This window comes from Heterodontus francisci, chromosome 8, assembly GCF_036365525.1.
Source record: "Heterodontus francisci isolate sHetFra1 chromosome 8, sHetFra1.hap1, whole genome shotgun sequence".
Taxonomy (NCBI): Eukaryota; Metazoa; Chordata; class Chondrichthyes; order Heterodontiformes; family Heterodontidae; genus Heterodontus; species Heterodontus francisci.
Window position 1 is genome coordinate 48,333,897 of NC_090378.1, and position 23,633 is coordinate 48,357,529.

A 23,633-nucleotide genomic window follows, 5' to 3' on the forward strand; every position below is an offset into this window, starting at 1 on the left:
ATGGCCTCCTTCTGTGGTGTAACAATTCTGTGATTCTGGGATTCTGTAAAGGAGGCAGGTTAGTACTTTAAATGTGATAATGAAGCTACAAGCCTCATTGTCATTCAGCTTTTCAACTTGAACTGTTGTCGGCCATGTTTCCCAAGTCTCAGGAAACCTTGCATCTACATTCTGGCAAGGACTTGTCAGATACAGGAGGTGAGTGCCTTTACACTTCCCTTCTCGATCCAGTGTGCCTGCCTGAGGAGCCTCCACCAACCTTCCCTCTGAGGCCTCCAATCCCCCTCAACCCCTGAGGCCTCCCACCTCCCCCTTGCCCCCAGGCCTCCCACCTCTGTTCTCTAATTGGATGGCGGAGAACTGATCGTAGACGTCACATGCCGCTGTGGAGTTAAAACTCCATAGCATGCCGGGGATTCCCCAATTTCGGGTTTCCCATGACTTTCTGCCCATCCGCTCCCAGCAGGTCAGATAAGTAAAAATCCAGGCCACAAAGTCATAAAAAAGACTTAAAGCATTTTTACTATGCTTAGTTTGTACAAATGTAGATGCGTCCATAGTTAGAGTACTGTGTGCAGTTATAGAAAGGACATTAAAGTCATAGAAGGCACATCGATTAGGCACACTACAGCCTGCCAGACTGAACAGTGAATTCAATAATTTCAGAGCATGAAGGGCCCCCCATTTTTATGTTTAGTTTTTTTTTTCGTTTTTGTTTTTTATTTGGTTATTTTATTTTAGGTTTTTAGTGTGTTTAGTTTGTTTCTACTGTGCCTACCCACTGTTTCTGTTTTTACAAAAAAATTTTAATGTTTGTGCTTGGAGTGCTTTGTGATTTGCAGTCTATTCCCACCCTCTCTGTATTAACGCTTTGTCTTTCAGCACACCATTAACATACCGTTTGCCTTTGCTCCATGACCTTCTGGTCAGTTATTCTCTGTGACCTTGTCCTATCAACACATCTTTTGTTATTTCTTGCCCCACCCCCCACTTTACTTGCTTAAAATCTTTTACATTTCTAATATTTGTCAGTTCTGAAGAAGGGTCACTGACCTGAAATGTTAATTCTGCTTCTCTCTCCACAGATGCTACCAGACCTGCTGAGTATTTGAAGCATTTCTTGTTTTTATTTATGCAGTACAGGTCAGCAGGATGCTGCCAGGCTCAGGAAACTACAGTAATAAGGAGAAGTTTAAGATTCCACTGGAGCAGAGAAGGTTGAGGAGATTTAGCAGAAGTTTTCAAAAATTATGAAGGGTTTTAATAAATAGGGAAAAGCTATTCCCTCCAGTTTGGAGATCAGTGATAAGACATCATCAATTTCAAACTATCACCAGGAGAAATAGTATTTATGCAGAGGTTGGAATGTGGAACAAGGAGACGTTGAGGCAGAATGCATTTCCCTGATAAGAAAATTTGGGTAAATATTTGAAGCAGAGGAAAATATAAGGCTATGAGGAAAGAATAGACATTAGTTTAGGATTGCTCTAGCAAAAAGCTAGCAAACAAATGAGGGACTCAATGGATTCCATCTGTGCTGTAACCATTCTATGATTCTATGGTACCAATTTCCAAGAAAGGCGAAAAACCATTTCTCGGTAATTACAGACCTACTGGTATACTGATTTCCTGAAAGCATTGAATGAAGTTCCACACAAAAGGTGGCGACAGAAGCTTAAGACAGTGGGTCTCCTGCATAGAATTTGGAGGTGGATAAGAAATTGGCTGAAAGTGAGTAAGGAGATAGGGGAATTATCAGACTGGGGTGGTATGTTGTTGCTCATCTGTATAAATGTCAGGATTCAGAAACATAATGCAAATTGGCTTGATTTGCAGATGATACAAACTAAAGAGGGCAATAAAGTCTGACATAGCAACCGGAGAATCATAGCAGGTTTACGGCACAGAGGGAGGTCACTTGGCCCATTGTGTCTGTGCCGGCCAAAAAATGATCCACCCTTCCAGCATTTGGTCCGTAGCCCTGCAGGTTACAGCATTTGAGGTGCATTAACAGACTTCTGTTGAATGAGTTGAGGGTTTCTGCCTCAACTACCCCCTCAGGCAGTGAGTTCTAGACCCCTACCACCCTCTGGGTGAAAAAAATTTCCTCATCTCCCCTCTAATCTTTCTACTAATCACTAAATCTATGCCTCCTAGTCACTGACCTCTCTGCTAAGGTAAATAGGCCCTTCACATCCACTCTTTCCAGGCCCCTCAAAATTTTGTACATTTCAATCAGATCTCCCCTTAGCTTTCTCTGTTCCAAGGAGAACAACCCCAGCCTATCCAATCTTTCCTCATAGCTGCACTTTTCCGGTCCCGGCAACATCCTTGTAAATCTCCTCTGTACCCTCTCTAGTGCAATTACATCCTTTCTGTAATGAGGTGACCAGAACTGCACACAATATTCAAGTTGTGGCCTAACCAATGATTTATACAGTTCCAGCATAACCTCCCTGTTCTTAAATTCTATACCTCAGCTAATAAAGAATTACAGAAAGGCTTACAGATGATATTGTAAGTGGGAAAAAGGCAGATTAATTAAGGGCAAAATTGTCAACGGTGGATGAAAAATGGTGTCAACCTAGTTAGTGAAGAGACTGAAAGAGATCTGAAAGTGATAATAAATGTAACACTGACCATATCCAATCATTGTGGAGCAACAATAAAACAAATATTGAGCTATATTTAAAAAAAATCAGTGGACTATCCTACTTCCTCTATCCTGCTAGACTGGAGGAGTGCGCTCAAAATGCGCCACTCTTCTCAAGCACTAGGATTTTATGCAATGGGTCTTTTACATGGCAAACAGCCAGGCAATTGTACAAGGGCCTACTGGTAGGGAAAGGGGCAAGAAAGTTAGGTGCCGCTGCAGGACTCTGATGACTGCAATTGTGTGTCAGGCGTGGGATATTTGGGCCTTCTGATTGCCGATGGATATCATCACCAGAAGATCCTGATTTTATCTGAAGATCTGAGCAGGGGGGCATTCTAAATGTAAAAGCCAGCATTACTTTGCAGGCTTCACCCTGCTTTGGGACCCCAGGACTCCACCACAGAATGTCCAGTCAGCAAAAATATAGGGGTATGCCCAGCACCATGTTCTTCAGGCCTCTCTGCACTGGATGCAAAGCAATCCACAGAACGGGAAACTGAGGCCAGGATCTGCCCCTCCTGCCTCATTAGCATACCTGCTGACTAGACTGCATCTACTGGAGACACAAGTCAAAGTCCCTCACCTCACCAGTAATCCTGAATAACTTAAGAGCAGAGACTAGATAATTTAAAATAAAAACAAGAAATGCAGAAAATACTCAACAGGTCTGGCAGCATCTGTGGAGACAGAAGCAGAGTTAACATTTCAGGTCAGTGACCCTTCAACAGATAATTTAGGTCATTGCCCCTTTTTCCTAACCTTTGCACACAGAACCTAGTGTTCCCTATGGATAGGCTCAGGAAAAATACACCCTTATAAGTCTGAGGGCATCGTCTTACAGTGAAAAATGCTGTATTTTGGCACACCATCAATGCTGCTTTTAGCTCTGGTGATAAAGTCCCAAGGGAAACTGGGTGCTGTGTTCATAAGGGCAACAAAGATAATCAATAGAGGTCTGAGTTACAAGAAAAAATTGGAAAAATTTGGGACTTTTTAATCTTAAAAGGAGACAAAAGGCAAGGGATCTTATAAAGCTCTACGATGCTAAATGATAGAGAAAAGATTAATCCTGGACATTATTTCCAGTTAAACTATGACTGCATAAGAACATGGATACAAACAGGTTAAAGCAAAGTTTAGGATGATGTTAGTGAGCACATCTTCGTATAAAGAGTTTTTGTTGCTCAGAGTTATCCCATAGGAGCCAAAATCTCTGGTGTCATTTAGAAAGGATGATGGAAGGATAAGCTGAACAGTCAAATGATCTCCCTTGTCATTATACATTTTCATTAACTTTGTGATCTAAGAAATATTCCCCCTCTCTACATAGTTGCGAACATTCACCCAGCTGAAACAGTTAATATGTCAATTAACATTTTTTAAAAGAGGACTGACTATCTCATTAAGAAAAGGATTGTGGGCTACATGGATCAGTACAAATAGGTATCATTGAGCAGTTATAGCAGGAAGGGGTTGGAGTTGTTGAATATTGCATCATGAAGATTGCTGAACTATTAGGACCATGGAAACATTATGTTAAGAAAGACAACCACTCTTTGAGGCATGATGTAAGATATCATTTCTGGATTTTTTTTTTAATTTGTAGGTGGTAGAGGTAAACTTAATCTATGTTAATTGGTTAAATAGAATCCATGATGGAAGGGTATATATTTAGAATTGGGGGTGAAGGGAATAAAAGTTTTTCTAAATTGTGCCTGTAGCTTAACTATCACCTAATAACCAGTGGTGACTATTTGTAGCTTAACTTGTAAGTGTAACTTTTATTACAAGAAAAACTATAAATGTTCTAGTAGAATAAAGCAAGTTTGAAGCTTGGAACCCAATTTACAACATTTAAAGTCCATTATGGTTGATTCTAAATATAAATCTTTTCAATTATGACGAATGAATTCTATATTTAAACACTTTCCATGAGTCATACAAAGGATGTGACGTCAGTATGAGATTCTTAACATTTTCGCCCACCTACTCAAGAGGGCGCAAACACGTGAAAAACTTTACCTGTACCAGTATATAAACCGAAGCTGCATTACCAAGTAGGTCCAACCCATTATCGAGGGCTATTGGTTAAAGATGATGTCAATTTAAATCACGACCTAAATCTCCTTTCTTAAAGGTGATTTAGTCATTAGGTGAGGTATCTGTCTTGAAACAAGCTGCTCGTTTAAATTCGAAGGGGCGAATTAATTTTGTAGGATATTTGACTTAAACCTTAAAGTTGTTAAAGGTATGTTCCATATACTAGTTATTTTCAAGTTTATTAACTTTTTTTCGTAATTGAAATCTATCGCTAATTAAAGTTTTTAAGCAAGTTTTAAAAATTACTTCCTCTTGTGCGTGTTTTTAATAAATATTAACTTTGAAATTAGCATCTTATTACATAGTGCTGAGTCTACAGTCCAGTAAGATTTTTGTTTTAGTCCTTTGTTTAAAATCAAGTCAGAAACTTTAAATCCTACTCTTGATTACACGTCAGAGGAATTCATTGTTTTAAAAAAAAATACAGGTGTATCAAGTGGGTTGGAAGCCTATTCAAACCACCTGTTAGCTCGGACGAATTTAACCTACCATTTTGGATTTGTCTTGTGTATAAACGAAGCTTGAATCCTGTCTCCAGGCAAAACAATTTTTAAAAAAAAGTGTAGTACACTTTCCAACTAAGTTCCCTCCACTCCTTGGTTGAAAGCTTTCTATCTGTAGTCTTCCCTTTCCAAAAAGAACTAATGGGAGGGAAGCCCGTTTTTTTTAAGACCTTGGTCTGTTGGTAAATTGAAGATGTGGGTCATTACCTGGGGCTGACAAGATCGGATTACTGTCTTGAATTGGAAACGGATGGTCTTGTCTTCTCTGCAATTTGGATTACGGTGTATTTCCCCCTCAAAGGTTATTCTGGAAATGGAATTTCGTAGCCTGAAATGTTTGTTCATAAACACTCTCTAACTTGAAGCGGTGCCGTTGATGTCCCTTTAATGTCACCCCAGTACAGTAGTAACTAATTCAGTCACTAACTTAAATATTTGTGTAAAGTTTGCCCTGGCTTCCATCACGTTAGTTAATGCAAATGGTCAAGATATAAATTTCTTTCAAGGGGGAGCGGAGTTTTCCCTTTCACTCCTAAATTTCACAAATATGGAAAAATAATTTGGCAAATTTTTGTCAAGCACTTCCATGAGAGTTCCTTGGGTGTAGCAAACGTGTAATATGAAAATAATGCTAACTAGCTTTCAATTTCTATCGCACAAGTTTGTTATAAACGTTGTGAAGCTACCTTCTGATTTTTTTTTTTCCCTCTATGGAGGATCAAGCCGGCGGTTCCACCCCAACAATATTAGAAACTTGATGCGTTCCGGGACAAAGCAGCTGCTAGATCAGTACGCTGAACATTACACTAACTAAATCCGTGTAAGAACAGTTCAAGTGCCTCGAACTAGGATGAACAAAAATGTAGCATTCCGTCTCAACTGAGAACCAATTTTAGTTAACTAGAAAGCGAAATTTGCTGGAGAATTCTTGTACAAACTTTCTATTTAAATTTTTAAAAAATTTAAGTTTTTTTTTCTCATTCTTGCCGTGTAGTAGGAATATTTTCTACACTCATTCCTAGTATCTTAAAAATATTGGATTAATTGAGTGGACTAATCAACCTTTAGAAAAGGAAAACCCTGTTTCCTTTTGAGGAGTCTTCCTAAAATGGACTGTAAAATGTTTACCTAAACTTGCAATATTTGAGTTTTTTCAGAGGCTTTTGTTCAACTCAGTTGAGTAATTAGCGTAAATGTTTGAATTAGTGAAATTTTGACCAGGTTTAATTCTTGGAAGTTAAGACAAGGGCTAACTACTTCTGGAATTCTGCTTGGGAGACCCTCATAATTCCAATTGACAGCATGGTGGATATAGAAACTGTAAATTGTCCAAACTGGCATGATACCAAATTCAAAATACTTTTGAGGCTGTTCAGAAATTGCTGCACCAAAATATGCAAGTAGGCGGATAAAAGTTCATGTGGAAACCAAATAGGTGATTAGTTTTGAGCAAGTGCCTCAAAACTGAGGTTACACAACCAGTCTAACCAAATAAAATGCTGAAGCTATAAAACATCAAGTCCTCACTAGTTGAACATTATGACCAGTAAAATAGCAAGAGTCATGACCCTTTCCCTTATTTTGGAAAGAGTAGGGAAAAATTAAGCTTGCAAGGCATCAGATTGTATTCAATGAGAAACTGAATTATATTCTTGGATAAAGGTTCATATTGGAACTTGAGTCTGATCTCTCTAGAAGCTCTTAGAATAACAATAATTATTTGGAATTAGTAATTTTCTTAAACCCTAGAAACTTAAACTACTAGATTCTGCAATAGAAGGAAAGCTTTATCTTAGAGGCCATTCTACATCTCAATCAATTTAGAAGCTTAGTTTCACAATGGCTACCTGAAGTTTAAAATTGACTTGTTTTTGTAGGTCTTCGCTTTTCAGGTGAAAATGGGGTGCTTTACATTTGTGAAGGTTATGATGATCCTATTCAATCTCTTCATCTTTGTAAGTATATACTTAATGTGAAACAAATGAGACTACACAATTGAATAAATATAACAAATTAGCATTTCATGGATGTCTCAACTTTAGACTTCAGCCATCAAGTTTCCTAAAATGGTAATGAAAAGCTGACTTTAAACAGCTTGAATAGTGTTAACTGTTAAGCCTTTGCATTACTATGCTCAATGTATTAATCTTTCATGGGATATGGGCATCAGTGAACAAATGTTAACCTTGTTGATTCCTAGTTGTCTTCCATATCAGTGGCTTGCTAGCCCATTTCAAAGGGGTTGACTGCTTTGCTATGGGTCTGAGTAATGGCCAGTCCAGATGAGGACAGCAATTTCCTTCCCTAAAGGACATTAGTGAACCAAAGTTTCATGGCATCATTACTGAGACTAGCTTTCCATTCCAGTTTTTTAATCACATTCCACCAGCTACTGAAGTAAGATTTGAACCCATGTCCCCAAGGCATTAGCCTGACTGTCTGAATTACTACAAAAAAAGCAAAATACTGCAGATGCTGGAAATCTGAAATAAAAACAAGAAATGCTGGAAATACTCAGCAGGTCTAGCAGCATCTGTGGAGAGAAGCAGAGTTAATGTTTCGGGTCAGCGACTACCTTCAGAACTCTGAAATCTCTGAATTACTAGTTCAGTGGCATTCACTGCCACCATCTTTTCCCCTTCTAGTCCAGCTAGCCAGTGGAATAGAATAAACGTCATGCAAGTCTTCTAATTACCATGGAACTTTTTTCTTTGGTTTTGCTGTAAGCTGTTTCAGTGCTATATATCCAATGCTAAATTCATTGCCAATTGGTTGATGGCAGCATTCATACTCTGAGCCTCCTCCCTCTTATTTTATTTAAGCTATTAAGCATATCCTTCTATTCCTTTCTCCTTTTGTTTATCTAGCTCCCTCTTAATGCATCTATTTGTCTCCTATCCACACTCTGGATAGAGATTTTTCCTGAATTTTAGTGACTACTGCCTGCTTTTATTTTCAGCTAGTTTTGGAATCTCCAGATGAAAATGTTTTCTATCATTTACCTCAGCTGCCTTTTTTAATTCAGCACTTTCTATCCTCTTATAATATGGTAACTAGAACCTTGCACAGCAATCAAGTGTAGTCTAATCAAGGTTTGATGCAAGTTTAATATTTAAATTCTATCCCTCCTAGAGTGTGTTTTTGTTCTAATAGCCTTATTAACCTAATTCACTAATTTTGGTGAATTGTACATTCCTCTTTGCTACCTCCTTCAGGCTCCTTATCCAAGTAGTATTTTCTCATTGGGCCTTGCAAAATGCAGCACCTCTATAGTGAGATTTAATTTGTAAATTTAACCTGTTCTGCCAAGTTTAATGTCCTGTATTTTGCCATTCTTTTATCTAAACCTCCATCTACAAATTTTGCAACTGAAAGTAGCCCCAGCACTGGTCCCTGAAGAGAGAAATTCCCACTTTGCTACCCTGAATAGCTACACTTGTTTTGTAGCCAGTTTACTATCCATTCTACCTGACTTCCACATGCTCAACATTAGTCATGAGTCTGAATACTTTGTCAAAGGCTGCAGGAAAAATCCAAGTATATAAAGTCTACTAGTGAATTGTAAAGTTGGTTGTGACTTTCTCACCCTGTGACTGCTGTTTTCAGTTTCTAGATGTTTTTCTATTATAATGGAATTCTTACTCAAGAATATTGTCTAGCATTAAGTGCTAACTGGTCTCTAGACCAATTTTTAAAAAAGACTAAGTAGTTACCTGTCTGTCCTCTAGCACTATTCACTTTCTAATGAATCATGTATTTTGTGTTGTCTTCCCCACTAATTTTAAAATGCACAGATGCAATCCATCTGGACCAGGGTTCTTAAGTTTATATATTAAAAAAAAAAAATTGTTCCCTCCCTTTATCTTAAATACCTGATCCTTTCCTAATACTATTGTCACCTTGTTGGTTCCCTTGTAATTATTTCAGCCACTTTGCTGTCACTATCAGTTTATTTTGTGCATCTGTTCATTCTATAAATTCTATGTAAATTGTTTCTCTGCAGAATCTCCATTCCACTTCACTGACTTTTCTCAACCTTTTTTGTATTTCATCTTTTTACACAACATAAATGGGAATATTTGAGTATGATCAAATTTTGAGATCATTGCTGATGATCTGTACCTTAAACTCTATCTACCTGCCATGGCCTGAATTCCCAAAATCTATCTTGGCCTTGAATATACTCCAGACTGACAATCAGTGCTCCAGGTAGAGAATTCCAAAGATTCACAATCTTACAGGTGAAATTTCTCCATCTCAATCCTAAATGGCCAATTCCTCCCTTTTTTTAATCTTGAGACTAGTACCTTAGTTCTAGACTCTCCCACCAGGGGAAATGGCCCTGATCCAGAATTCATAGCTTAAAAGAATCCTATTCTACCCTCTTGACCTAAATAGTGGGTGAACCTTCATTGCACCAAAGTAAGGCAATATCCTTTCAAGAGACCAATGATGCAGTATTCCAGGTGTATACTTCTCAAAACTAATGAGACTTCCTTATTGTACTCCAACCCCCTTGAAATAAAGGCTAACTTAAATTTGCTTTCCTAATTGCTTGATGTACACAATGCAAAATTAACAAAGGTAGTGAGCCACAATTGGGGATGGGCAATAAATACTGTCCTACTCTGACTCCATAATCCCATGAAAGGATAAACATTTCAAATCTGTTACCACCTTGCCACTTAAGTCTATTCCCTCAGTCCCCTCAAGTCACTAATACTAATAGTTGAGACACCAGTACTTATTCTTGATGCACCTCATTATTGCACCTACCAAAGTTTAGCAAGCATAACCAATTCTCAATCGAAGCTAATCTATTGCCCCTATTGTAGCACCTTATCAAATGCCTTTTGAAAATCAAACTTGCTAAATCTATGATTTTTTCCCTTATTTAGCCTGTTATTTGGCAATTTCAAAGCTATTGCATTATCAACACTTCCTCTATCCCTTCATAAAACAATGTTAATTCTAATCCTGATTAAATACCCTATTACCATTTCCCTCATCCCTAAGATAGGGAAAATGCTAGAATCTATTTAATGTGCATTTCTTTAACTTCAATTTTCTCCTTCTCTCCATCTATGGTTTGCTTATTGACTAGTTTGACTTTTTTATGGCATATTTCTCTAACTCTATTGATCACTTGAAATAAGAGAATGACAGTGGGAGATTTATAGTTATCTTCCCAGTTTCATTCTCATCCCCTCCAATGTAGCTTTTCCCAACTAGCCTTTATACAAATCTTTTTGGTCTTTGTCTTGGGTCTTAGTCTAGTCTTTAAATTATTTAACTTGCCTATATGTACCCTACACCCTTATCTGCTCTGGTTCACTTCTCACTACTAGATTCAGTAGTAACCTTGAGTGCCACATAAGAATGGAGTCCTGAACATTTTAAGACTCCATCCCCTTGCTTTACTGCATTTATTTGGGTTGGTTGAAATCTCCAATGGTTATTTGGTATACTACAAATGTAGGAATAATGGTCTTGAACTTGATCTGGCCTAGGATGTGCAGTAGTTGATTCTGGAAAGTGTACTGCTACTTGAAGCTTATCTGAACTTGATCATAACACTTTTTGCAAACTACTTTCTGGAATCCAAAGCAACAATTCCCCTACATTCATTTGAGTACCATTATTAGCTTATTTTGAATCTGACTCCAGTGTCACCATTGTTGTACAAACAATTGCCCAGATAAGAATTTTGCTCAAACCCAATTCAAAGACTGTGTAGGTTGACATTTCTGTACTGCACTACTGCAAGTCTTGTTCTTTGGACAAGTTTATTGCCCTAGCTGTCTGATCAGTTGGAAGTAAAAGATGAAGAGCAGAGCATTCTCATAATCAACACTGTGACCAATCTGTTGGCTGATCTATTTGAGGAAACTTGCTGTGCAAATTGACTATATTACAAGCAGGTGGTCTTCAAATATTCAGAAGATCTGAACTGTGCTAAATGAAGGCCAAGTCTCTAGGACAAAAACCCTTGTTTTTGATCATGGACCCCTTGCTAACATGTGTCCCTTCAGAAGAAACAATTCTTCAAAGGGTTATGTATGGGTGACATGAATAAATGATACTACTTCCAAGAAGAAAGTGTTTCAGACTCTCCAATATATTTGGGGGAAGGGATTCCCCAGGGGTTGGTATGAGGACCACTGCTTTTCTTTACATATTCATGACCTAGTCTTAAGTGTGCAAGGCACAACTTCAAAATTTGCACATGGGAAGTATTGTGATATGAGGATGGTATAAACTTCAAAGCACATACAGGCTTGTGACATAGGCAGACATGTGGAAGATGAGAATTTAATGCAGCAAGTGATAAATCTTTATAGGCAGAATGAAGAGGCAATATAAAATAAAGGATGCAATTCCAAAATCTCTTGAGGAGAGGGACTTTGGGTATATGTGCATAAATTGCTGAAGATGACAGGGCAGGTTGAGTGACTTAAAAGGCATGAGTCTAGGTTTTCTAAGGCATAAAGTACAAAAGTCAAGAGGCTATATTAAACCTTTTCTATGAACAACTGACTTTGCCTCAACTGGAGTATTGTCCAATTCTTCTACGCACTATTTTCAGAAGGGAAGGCTTTAGAGAATGTTACAGGGGTGATGGGCTTCAGTCATCCAGATTGAAGATTTTAAAAGGTTGAGATTTGATGGAGGTGCTCAGAAATTGTGATCCATCTGAACAGATGAGGAGAAACTTCTCCTTTTCCAGAGGATTTTTTAAGGTGATTGGCAAAAGAAGCAATGGCACTATGAACAATTCCTTCTCCTGTGCTGTGATCATTCTAAGATTGGTCATCTCTGTACAAATTTGTGCTTTAAGATCCAGCTCCAACAGTTAACTAACTTTTCACTATTGCATGAGTTGACCCATTAAGTTTTGATGGTGGTTAAGGTCTTATTTCATTCCTCTTTCAGATTGCAGGAGGAGCTCTATTGGGTGTTGGAATATGGGTTAGTGTGGATGGAAGCTCTTTCATAAGAGTCATTGGCCCTGTATCTTCTGAAGCAATGCAATTTGTCAATGTTGGTTACTTCTGCATTGCAATTGGTGCTGTATTGGTCCTTCTTGGATTTTTGGGCTGTTGTGGAGCACAGAAGGAAAGCAAGTGTCTACTAATACTGGTATGTATAAAATACTAGTCAAAATTTATGGTATTTGGGGAAAGTAAGGTCTTCCTTTTGGACAAATATTTTGAGTAGTGAGAAATTACTCCTTCAGGAGTAAAACTATGTCCAGGTACAGATTGCTAAAAGCTAGTACACTATACAAATTAATAAAAGCTAATTGGCAGGAAATTTTTGGATGAGCTGACTTCCTATTTAAATTGAATCTGATTTTTCTATATGGGATATAGATCAAAGGTGGGCAAATAGTGTTTAAGTATAAGTTGCTATGACTTGATTGAAACAGGCTTAAGGGGCTAAATGGCCTCCTCCTGTTCCACACCCCACAACACAGTAACTAGACAACTGTCCCTGTTCAAGATATGTTCTGGATTCTTTTTTGGCATCATATCATGTGCCTTCTATTGTCAGCATCCACTTTGGGGACAAATCCAGTCTTTTCCAATAGGAAAACCTGAAACTTTTTTAATAAGCAACACCTTAATCAGCAAAATTTGCCTGAAGGCAACTAGATAAAATGACAGCTGGTGACCTTGAGTACACTAACATCTTTTGTATGCTAAGCAGGCTGACAATTGTTTTCATCTTCCTAGTTCTTTGCCATTGTTCTGATCATCTTTATTGCTGAGATTGCTGCTGCAGTTGTTGCTTTGGTTTATTCGTCCTTTGTAAGTATAACATTTATCCAATTGTACCATGAAATATGTAAGAATACTTTGTCTATTTACTTTAGTGGTACCAACACATTACAAAGATTATCATTCAGCCCACAAACTATTTGAAGACTATTAGTGTTTGCACAATTATTGCTACTAGCACTAATTCTCTATTGCATAGCTAAATGTCTTCAGGCACAATCTAATTTCCATTCAAGTGGGATCTAAATGGCACATGTCTGACATTTGGGCTGAATTTTGCCATGTACTAGCAAGTTCCAAGGCCAAAAACAGAGTGCCAGCAGTGGTCATTGCTGCAGCTCCAGGGAGAGGGCTCCCTCAGCTGGGGGCAGCAGCCAAGTCTCTATGATCAGGGTGACTGTGGAGCACCAGCAGGGCTGTTGCTGCCAGGGGATCCCTCTGGACCATGGGGTATCCATAAAGGAGAGGGTCCCAGCCTCTTTTGGGAGGCCAGCACGTTTCTTTGGGCAATCTCACCACAGTGGGCATTTTTTCAGGTGGTGGGCACATGTGGGGAAATGCCTCTTGGCCACCCAGTGGGCAGCTGAGCTGTCAATGGTTTTGCTGCCCCTCTTCCCTGCCATTTTTCTAGTCTGATAAAGGGCTGGGAAATTTCAACCACTTTTTTTTTTGTGAACTGCTTAAAGTATCTAAACTTGTTTCAGCAAGTATTAAGCCAGCAGTCAAATTCACTTGAATGAGCAAGACTAACTTTTATATAGGTATAATTGAGCTTATGTTCACTTTAATTTTATTATCTCCAATATTGCCAAACCATCCTTAACTCCTGTTGAATTTAATGGTAAAATTTTTGATTTTTTTAAATTCTGGTTCTCATGATCCTGCTGTATGAGCTTTCAACATGGGGATCAGAAACTGTTGCTTGATTTTACTATGACCTGACCTCTTTATCCTTTAGCCTTTAATCCTTAGTTGATAACTGCTACCATGTCTTGGGTTTTTTTGTAGGCAGAAAGCCTGCTTCGAGCATGGGTTACTCCAGTACTGAAGAATGACTATGGGAGAAAAGATGATGTGACTGGAATCTGGAATACTACAATGAGTGAAGTAATTGTTTCCTTTCATTTGTATGACAAATGAGCTAACTCACTGCCTCACCAGTCAAAATCCTGAATTGAGTGCTCTTGGTCAGCTATATTTTCATTGAATGGAGAGCAGGCTTGAAGGGCTGAATGACCTATTGTTCCTATGCTATACAAATAGGCCTGTTTCTGGCTAAACATGACTGTCAAGACCACTTAAGAAGACTTTAATTCAAATGCAGCTTGAATTCCACTAACTAAATCATGCTTAACCCCAGTGGCTAAAGCAGGCACTTTTATTTTATCCAGATAAAAATCAAATTTCCTACAGGATATAAAAGGGTGGGAAATGGAATTTCTGAATCTGGCTGAGCTAGTGCCAGCAGAAGCATGATGGGTTGAATGGTCTCCTTTATACTAGTTTTTATTGGCAATGGGAGGAGGAAGAGCATTTTAAAGTCACATGTCCATAATTTCTCTAAATTGAGGCATTCATCTATTTGTACATTAAAAAGACAAGTTCACAAGGCAGCAGATGCAGAATAAAAGTTGTTGTGATCAAACATTAAAAACTGAGGGAATCTAAGAAGGATCTTAACACTAACATGGGTATTTGCTTTTTCAGCCATCAGGAGCAGTTGAGTGGGAGTTGCAAGTAGGGAAAGCTGGTAGGGTGAAGATGAGACTTTCTAGAGTAAGCATCTGATGGAGCTTGGCAAAGGTGGGGTCATGTGTAGGATTTTGTGCAAGTGGTGATATGGCTTGAAGTCCTGTAAGATGGCTTGGAAGCTGGAAACCATTGGAGAAGGTAGTTCCTAAAATAGCTTGACTTGTGCTCTAACTTCAACCTCCCTTCATGGCTAATTGTGCTCTTGACTAACTCTAGAGCTTGCATTGACAAATGTAAGAATTGAACTTGATTGCTTTTCCTCTTCCTTGCAGCTGAAGTGTTGTGGCTTTACCAATTACACAGATTTTTCTGGATCATATTACTTCACAAAACACAACCAGACCTTTCCACCATTTTGTTGCAATTCAACTATCTGTAATGAGGCTGCAGCAGCTAAAAGTGATATCCAGGTAAAATTTTTTGTTTTTGTCCCTATAATTCACCATGAACAATTCTTAATTGTGTTCCTCTAATAACTTTAAAAAAAAATTTGTTTAGGGATGTTTTCAACAACTTTTTGACATTTTGAAAGAGAATGCTAATATTGTCGGTGGGATTGCAGCAGGGATCTGTGCACTGGAGGTAAGATGCTTTATCTTCACTCAAAACATTGTTCAGAAATGGAAACTTGTTTCGGTGCTTGTAAGTCTTGTCAAAGCACTGTATAAATCATCTAAATGGGCTTGCACTATTTGCATAGTACTATAAGGTTAAACTTTACATTCCAGGGAAATTTAACTATCCAGCCCCTAATTTAGCTAAAACCTATGGAACTTTGTCAAATATGCCATTGCAATATCAGTAAGTAATCACCAAGCCAAATAGCGTTGGCTGAAAGATTGATTAACTTCTAACTTGACTAAAATCACAGCACCAAATGCTACTTAAATCTTGCATATTGGCTTTTGGTTTGCATTTGCAAATGCAGTTCCATATGTAGTGTGGTGAGTAGGGTGAAGGCAACATAAACAACAAATGTGAAAATTTGAGATTTCCGGTTGCTGGTTTCTCTAACAGCATTTTTTTTTTTCCCCCTTCAGATTGCTGCAATGGTGGTTTCCATGTATTTGTACTGCAAGATTGATTCAAAGGAATAAGTATGAAAGCAAACATAAAAATTTGCAAGGAAGTCTTGCTTTTTATGTGGACTTTTGTCTGGGTTGGGGAGATGATAGAACTTCAGAGACTCATGAAAACTAGTGCCAATAGTGCATTGTTTGACCGTACTTGAAGTTGAATGGGCTTTGAGTTTATGCTTTTTACAGTAACATGTAAATATTTGCACTCTACTTCACAGTATATTTTAAGCAAGTAAATTAAAATGGATTTGCAAGCAAAATACTCAATTCTTTGAGCTGATAACACTCTTGTATAAACTACATTAATCTGTCAGATTATCTTTGTTCCCTCACCACCCTCCATAATGCAATTGCTTCTAGTTCATGTGACTTCCATTTGTAGCATTTGTGAAAATTGAGCAGTGACTAACCAACTTATGGCATTTCCTTTTTTCTTTCCTGTTTAATGCTACATCCATCAATTGCATGGGCAGCAGTGTCAATTCCTGTCAAGTGACTAACATGACAAATTTAAGAGCAAAATCTGTTCTGCAAGCAAATGCTTTTACTGACTAACACCTTTTTTTCTTTTTGCTGAAACTTGGATACAATGCCTTGAACAGTTACAAACTCCACAAACCTCTCCCTCAGTAGTGAGGGAAGAGATGGGAAAAGATGACTTGAGTGTGTAGTTCAGTCTTTTGTCAACTATTAAACTGTGTAGCATGTACAGGATAAGCCTACACTGTATATATCAAATTTTGTATTCTAATGATGGCTTTATGTAACTTTCAAAATGGAAACTAATTTGTATAGGTAAATGTGTGGAAATTTGCCACTTTTAATAAAGTTATGAAGCAAATAACATTAAAATGGCATAAGATTTAAATGGTTTTAACATGCAAAGTCTGCAGGAGGGAAGAAAAGGTGCTCACAACTTGCTCACTTTCTTTCTGTATTTTCATCCCACAAAGCACAAAGAGATTGCAGTCACCTGCAGTGTAGATCAATTGAAAGCATGTTGCTAGGTATGGTCACCCATACATGACCAGTTACTCAACCATGCTGCATACCTCTTTCTCTTCAGGAAAGAGAATTTGAGTTGAGACTAAATATGGATATAGTATAGTGATTATTACTAATTAGTTTAAATCCCACCATGGTCATTTTTGAGAATTTAGGTAGCTGGTTCAAGTTCCAATCAACAGCCATGAAGTTGGTAAATTGGGATTTAAAATAAATGGCAACTAGCTAACCCTTTTTTGAGGGAAACCTGTCTCTGGTCAAGCTTATGTGACTCCTGTCCCATACCTTGTTTACTCCTCCATCAATTTACATCAAGTGGCTGAACAAGCCACTCCTGTGTCAAACTTAGCAGTGGTCCAAGAAGAAGGCCTCCAATGACTAGGAATGGGCCATAAATACTGGCCTTGGCCATTGTGACTGATATACACTACCACTGACTTTCTAACTAGTTTTCCAACCCATCTTACAAATGCAAATATATTTCCTTCATTTAAATGAAAGGGCAACCTCTGTACAGAATAGCCTCTCTGCATTTATAACATGGCACATGTTTGCTGTAGTTTATTTTGTTTAACAATATTTAAGCAGGGTCCATGGCAATAAAAGTTGAGTAAAACTAATTGAGCAGGCTGCTGCTTTGGCTGAGAGGAATTTAAAGGGTGGGGTGGGAGGAGAAGCATGTTTTTTGACTGAGTTAACAAGGCCAATTTTAAATGAAATATATTTTCTCATTATTGGTAGGTCAGAGATATGGCCAAAGATCCAGACATCCTTTCATACAAAATGTGTATGATCGTGACTTCCCCTTGGTTTGGACTAGAGTCTGCAAGTAGTAATTGAATTAGAAGGTGCTGAACCTGTTCTTGGAGGTTAGAGCCAAAACTTTGGCATTCAGGATGCCAACAATGGAGGAAGTGCTCTAACTGCTGTGATTTGTACTGTAGTTAATGAACAACTAGAAGCATTCCTAATATATTTATCTTCCAAAATGCCCAATATTACTTTGGCTGAGGCATGCATATTTCCCATTCTCCTTCAAAACTGCTGTTTCACTCTTCAAAACTAACCCTTGATCCTACAGTTATTGAACTGCCCCTACTCCAACTTCAACCTCCTTCTCTCAAGTCTTTGAGCAAGATGCCTCCCAAATCTGTGTTCATGAAAATGCTTGAATCCCTCTGATCAGGTTTCCACTGCTGTCATAGTACTGAAATAGCTCTTATTAAAGTCACATGATATCTGAGATAAGTTTGTCTTTGTCCTTCTAAAACTGTCTGTAGCCTTTGGCATAGTTAACTACACCATCCTCCAATATAAGAACATGAGAAATCAGAGCCTGCCCTGCCATTCAATAAGATCATGGCTGCTCTGCCCCAGACTTCAATTATTTCATGCAAGTTCCTCATAGCCCTCAACTCCCTGCTATTTCAAAAATCTATCTACCTCCTCCTGAAATACTTTGTGATCTGGCTTCCACAACTCTCGAGTAGAAAATTCCAGACATTTGCTAACCTGAGAAGGAATTCCTTTGCATCCCAGTTTGAAATGTGTCCCCTTATTCTGTAACTATGGCTCCTAGTTTGAGATTCCCCCACTAGTGGAAGTGTCATCTCAACATCTAACTTGTCAAGCCCTGTCAGAATCTTGTATGTTTCAATAAGATCACCCCTCATTCTTCTAAACTCTAATGAATAAAGGCCTAAGCTGTTTAGCTGTTCTTGATGAGTCAACCCCTTCATCCCAGGAATCATCCTAGTGAGTCTCTTTTGAACTGCCTTTAATACTATATCTTTTCTTAAATTTGGGGGAGATGGGTGGTGTAATGGTAATGTCACTGAATTAGTAATCCTGAGGCCTAGGCTAATGCCCTGGGGCCATGGGTTCAAATCCCACCATGGCAGCTGATGGAACTTAAATTCAATTAATTAAAAAAATCTGGAATTGAACGCTAGTCTCTAATTTCATGGCATCATCGATTGTCATAAAAACCAATTTGGTTCATTCATGTCCTTTAGGGAAGGAAATCTACTGTCCTTACCTAGTCTTGCCTACACATGACTCCAGACCCAGTAGTTGACTCTTAACTTCCCTTCATGCAGCTGTTCAGGGCAATTAGGGATGGGTAACAAATGTTGGCCTTGCCACCAATGCCCACATCCCATGAAAATAAACAAAATACAGGGACCAAAACTGTGCGCAGTGCTCCAGGTGCAGCCTCACCAATGCCCTGTACAGTTGTAACAAGACTTCCCTATTTTTAAACTCCAACCTCCTAGCAATAAAGGTCAAAATTCCATTTTCCACCTTAATTACTTGCTGCACCTGCATGCTAATGTATTGTGTTTCATGTACAAGAACATCCAGATCCCTCTATGCTGCACTTTTTTGGAATTTCTCTCCAATTAAATAATAGTCTGCCGACCAAAGTGCATGATGTCACTTTCCTACATTAAACTCCATCTGCTAAGTTTTTGCCCACTCGCTCAACCTATCTATATCCCCTTGCAGAGTCCTTATGTCCTCATCACAACCTGCCCTCCACCTATTTTTGTGTCATCAGCAAATCTGGATATATTACACTCTGCCCCCTCCTCCAAGTCACTTATATAGATGGTGAATAATTGAGGCCCTAGGATTGATCCTTATGGCATTCCACTAGTTAAATCTTTCTAACATGAAAAAGATGCATTAATCCCGACTCACTCTCTCCTGCGTGTTAACCAATCCTCAATCCATGCTAATGCATTACCCCCAATACCATGAGTTCCTATCTTGTGTAATAATCTTTTATGTGGTACCTTATCAAATGCCTTCTGGAAATCTAAATACCCTACATCTACCGGTTCCCCTTTATCAACTCTGCTTGTTATATCTTCAAAGAACTCTAGCAAATTTGTCAAACATAATTTCCCTTTCACAAAACCATGTTGACTCTGTTTGATTGCATTAAGCTTTTCTAAATGTCCTGCTATATTTTCCTTAATAATGGACTCTAGCATTTTCCTAACCACTGATGTTAGGCTGACTGGCCTATAGTTTCCTACTTTTTGTCTGCCTCCCTTCTTGACCAGGGGCGTCACATTTGCAGTCTTCCAAACAGCTGGGATCCTCCCAGAATCCAGCGAGTTCTGGAATATTTCGACCAACGCCTCCAATATCTCTGCAGCTACTTCCTTTAAAACCCTTGGATGTACGCCATCAGGTCCTGGTGACTTGTCTGCTTTTAGTCCCATTAGTTTGTCAAATACTTTGTCCCTCGTGATAGAAATTGTTGCAAGATCTTTCCTCCCATTAGCTCCTTGCTAATCTGATATCTGTGGGATGTTTATAGTGTCCTCCACTGTAAAGACCATTGCAAAATATTGGTTTAAATTATCTGCCATTTCCTTGTTCCCTGTTATCAGTTCTCCAGTTGCATCCTCCAAGGGTCCCACGCTCACTTTAGCTACTCTTTTGAAATACCCATAGAAGCTCTTGCTGTTTGTTTTTATATTTCTTGCCAATTTACTTTCATGATCAATTTTCTCCCTCTTTATTAGCTTTTTAGTCATCTGCTGGTTCCTAAAAAAAAAAAAAATTCCCAATCCTCTGGCCTACCATTAGTTTTCGCCACTTGTATACCTTAGTTTTTGATTGGATACTCTCCTTGACCGCCTTTGTTAACCACGGGTGGTTCATCCTTCTCATCGAGTCCTTTTTGATTAGGATAAATTTTTGCTGAGCGTTATGAAATATCTGCTTAAATGTCTGCCACTGCTCATCCTCATCTGGCTGTGTGGGACTGCACTTGCTTGGTTCCATTCTTAACTAATTATAGCCAGAGATCACCTGCAATGGCTTATCTTCTCACTCCAGAACTGATGCCTCTGGTGGCTTCCAAAGATTTGTCCTTGGCTCCCTTTTATTTCTCATCTACATACTGCTGCTTGGTGACATCATCCAAAAGCACTGCATTTGGTCTTCACATGTATGCTAACACCCAGCTTTACCTCGCCACCAAATCTCTTGACTCCTCATTGTTGCTAAATTATCAGGCTGTTTATCTGACTTTCAATACTGGAACAGCAGAAACTTCCCCCAGTTTAATATTGGGAAGACTAAAGCCATTGTCTTCAGTTCTGCTACAAATTCTGTTCCCTAGCTTCCCTCTCCCTGGCAACTGAGGCTGAGCCAGGCTGTTTACAATCTTGGTGTCATATTTGACCCCAAGAGGAGCTTCCAAGAAAGTATTTGCACCATCAAAGACTGTCTATTTCCACCTCTAACATCGCTCAACTCCACCTGCATCGCTCATCTCCAAGGGCGGCGCAGTGGTTAGCACCGCAGCCTCACAGCTCCAGCGACCCGGGTTCAATTCTGGGCACTGCCTGTTGGGAGTTTGCAAGTTCTCCCTGTGTCTGCGTGGGTTTTCTCCGGGTGCTCCGGTTTCCTCCCACAAGCCAAAAGACTTGCAGGTTGGTAGGTAAATTGGCCATTATAAATTGCCCCTAGTATAGGTAGGTGGTAGGGAAATATAGGGACAGGTGGGGATGTGGTAGGAATATGGGATTAGTGTAGGATTAGTATAAATGGGTGCTTGATGGTCGGCACAGACTCGGTGGGCCGAAGGGCCTGTTTCAGTGCTGTATCTCTAAACTAAACACCCATGCCTTAGCTCTTCTGCTGAAAGCCTCATCCATGCCTTTGTTCACCAGGTTTGAGTATTCCAATGGCTGAACTCATTCTACACTCCATAAACTTGTCATCCACAACTCTGCTGCCCATGTCCTTTCTCAGACGAAGTCACATGCATTCATCACCCTAGTGTTCACTGAACTTCACTGGCTCCCAGTTAAACACCTAAGTTCTCATGCATGTTTTCAAATCCCTCCATGGCCTCAGTCCTCCCTATCTCTGTAATCTTGAGCCCCACAACCCTGATATCTGTGCTCTTTTAATTCTGGTCTCGTGAGCATCCTCGATTTTTAAATGCTCCGCCATTGGGAGCCTTGCCTTCAATTGCCTAAGCTCTGGAATTTCTGCCCTAAATATCTATCACTCACTCACTCACTTCTTTAAACTTGCCTCTATACAAATACAAGTTGTATTCCCAATAAACTGTGGCCATCTCACTTGCGTTCCTGGCCTTTATGCTGTTGAGTAGTACTGTCTCTCCTCGGGGATTGTCCCCCTCATTTCAAAAGCACTATTTGTTTCTTAAACACCCTTGACCCCTGTCCTTACAAGCTACAACCTAATATCCAATTCCTCTTTCTGGTCAAGTCTTGAAATGTGATGCTGCTTCCTATATTCATGCCCATCTTTCCTGCAACTGTTTCCATCATTCTCTAATTGGCCCCTGCTGTAAGCACTAAAACAACAGCTCCAAACTAAATATCATGACCTCCAACTGGTGGTCACCCCTCTGTCTCTGCAGCTTTTGACAGTTAACCCCACCTCTCTCTGTTGCAACAACATAACTTATATTTATATAGCACCTTTAATGTAATAAAACATCCCAAGGTGCTTCACAGGAGCATTATTAAACAAAATATGACACTTAACCAGAAGGAGATACTAGGTCAAATGACCAAAAGTTTGGTTGAAGATGTAGATTTTAAGGAGTGTCTAAAGTGAGGCAGAGAGGCGTAGGGAGGGAATTCCAGAGCTTGGGGCCTAGGCAACTGAAGTTGCAGCCACCAACAGTGAAACAATTAAAATTGGGCATGCACAAGAAGCCAGGGTTAGAGGAGTGCAGCTATCTGAGAGGGTTGCGGGGCTAGAGGAGATTCCAGAGATAGGAAGGAATGAGGCCATGGATGTGAATTTTGAAAAAAGATGTTGCTTAAAAAAGCATAGTGGAAATGTTTTGCATTTTATGACCATGGGATGTTTCAAAGCACTTCATTATCAATAAAATACTTCTGAAGCATAGCTGCTGTTGCAATACAAGGAAACATGACAATTAATTTGCATAAATGGCAGACTTTTACAAACAGGAATGAGATATATGACGCTTAATCTTTTGATGATGTTGTTTGAGGGATCAGTGCTGGCCTGGGCAACTCCATGCTACTACTTTAAATAGGGCTATAAGACTTTTTCCATCCACCTCAGAAGGCAGGGGCTTCAGACATTGGAACAGTACTGCACTGAAGTGTTAATGTAGATTATGTGCTCGGGTTTCTTACGTACAGGAGCAAGGATGTCTTACTACTGTTATACAGGGCATTGGTGAGACAACATCTGGAGTACTGTGTGCAGTTTTGATCTCCTTATCTGAGGAAGAATGTTCTTGCCATGGAGGGAGTGCAAAAAAGATTTACTAGGCTGATTCCTGGGTTGTCAGGTTGACGTATGAGGAGAGATTGGGTCGACTAGGCCTATATTCACTAGAGTTTAGATGAATGAGAGGGGATCTCATAGAAACCTATAAAATTCTAACAGGACTAAATAGGCTAGATGCAGGGAGGATGTTTCCGATGGTTGTGGAGTCCAGAACCTGTGGAATTCTCGACTGCAGAAGGCAGTGGAGGCCAAGTCATTAAATATATTCAGGAAGGAGATAGATATATTTCTTAATGCCAAAGGGATCAAGGGATATGGGGAGAAAGTGGGAACAGGATACTGAATTAGACGACCAGTCATGATCTTTTTTGAGTGGTGGAGCAGGCTCGAAAGGCCGAATGGCCTACTCCTGCTCCTAGTTTCTATGTTTCTGCAGTGGGTCTTGACACATGACTTGCTGACTTGGAGACAAAGTCCTACCATTCAGCCA

The 23,633-nt window shown here is 39.3% G+C and overlaps 1 protein-coding gene across 3 annotated transcripts; it reads left to right on the top strand.

Annotated features, from left to right (window-relative positions):
• The first annotated feature begins 4,718 nt into the window (after nucleotides 1–4,718).
• On the top strand, nucleotides 4,719–16,723 carry LOC137372805 (tetraspanin-1). Of its 3 annotated transcripts, none has more exons than XM_068037092.1 (8): nucleotides 4,720–4,904; nucleotides 7,137–7,214; nucleotides 12,193–12,399; nucleotides 12,996–13,070; nucleotides 14,049–14,147; nucleotides 15,065–15,202; nucleotides 15,291–15,374; nucleotides 15,833–16,723. In XM_068037092.1, exons 2-8 carry the CDS (start codon nucleotides 7,158–7,160, stop codon nucleotides 15,887–15,889), a joined length of 717 nt encoding a protein of 238 aa, XP_067893193.1. In that variant the 5' UTR covers nucleotides 4,720–4,904; nucleotides 7,137–7,157; the 3' UTR covers nucleotides 15,890–16,723. The 3 variants fall into 3 exon arrangements, with proteins under 3 accessions (XP_067893196.1, XP_067893193.1, XP_067893194.1); XM_068037093.1 differs by having other exon boundaries at nucleotides 4,732–4,809; XM_068037095.1 differs by lacking the exon at nucleotides 15,291–15,374 and having other exon boundaries at nucleotides 4,719–4,904.
• The last annotated feature ends 6,910 nt before the right edge of the window (nucleotides 16,724–23,633 follow it).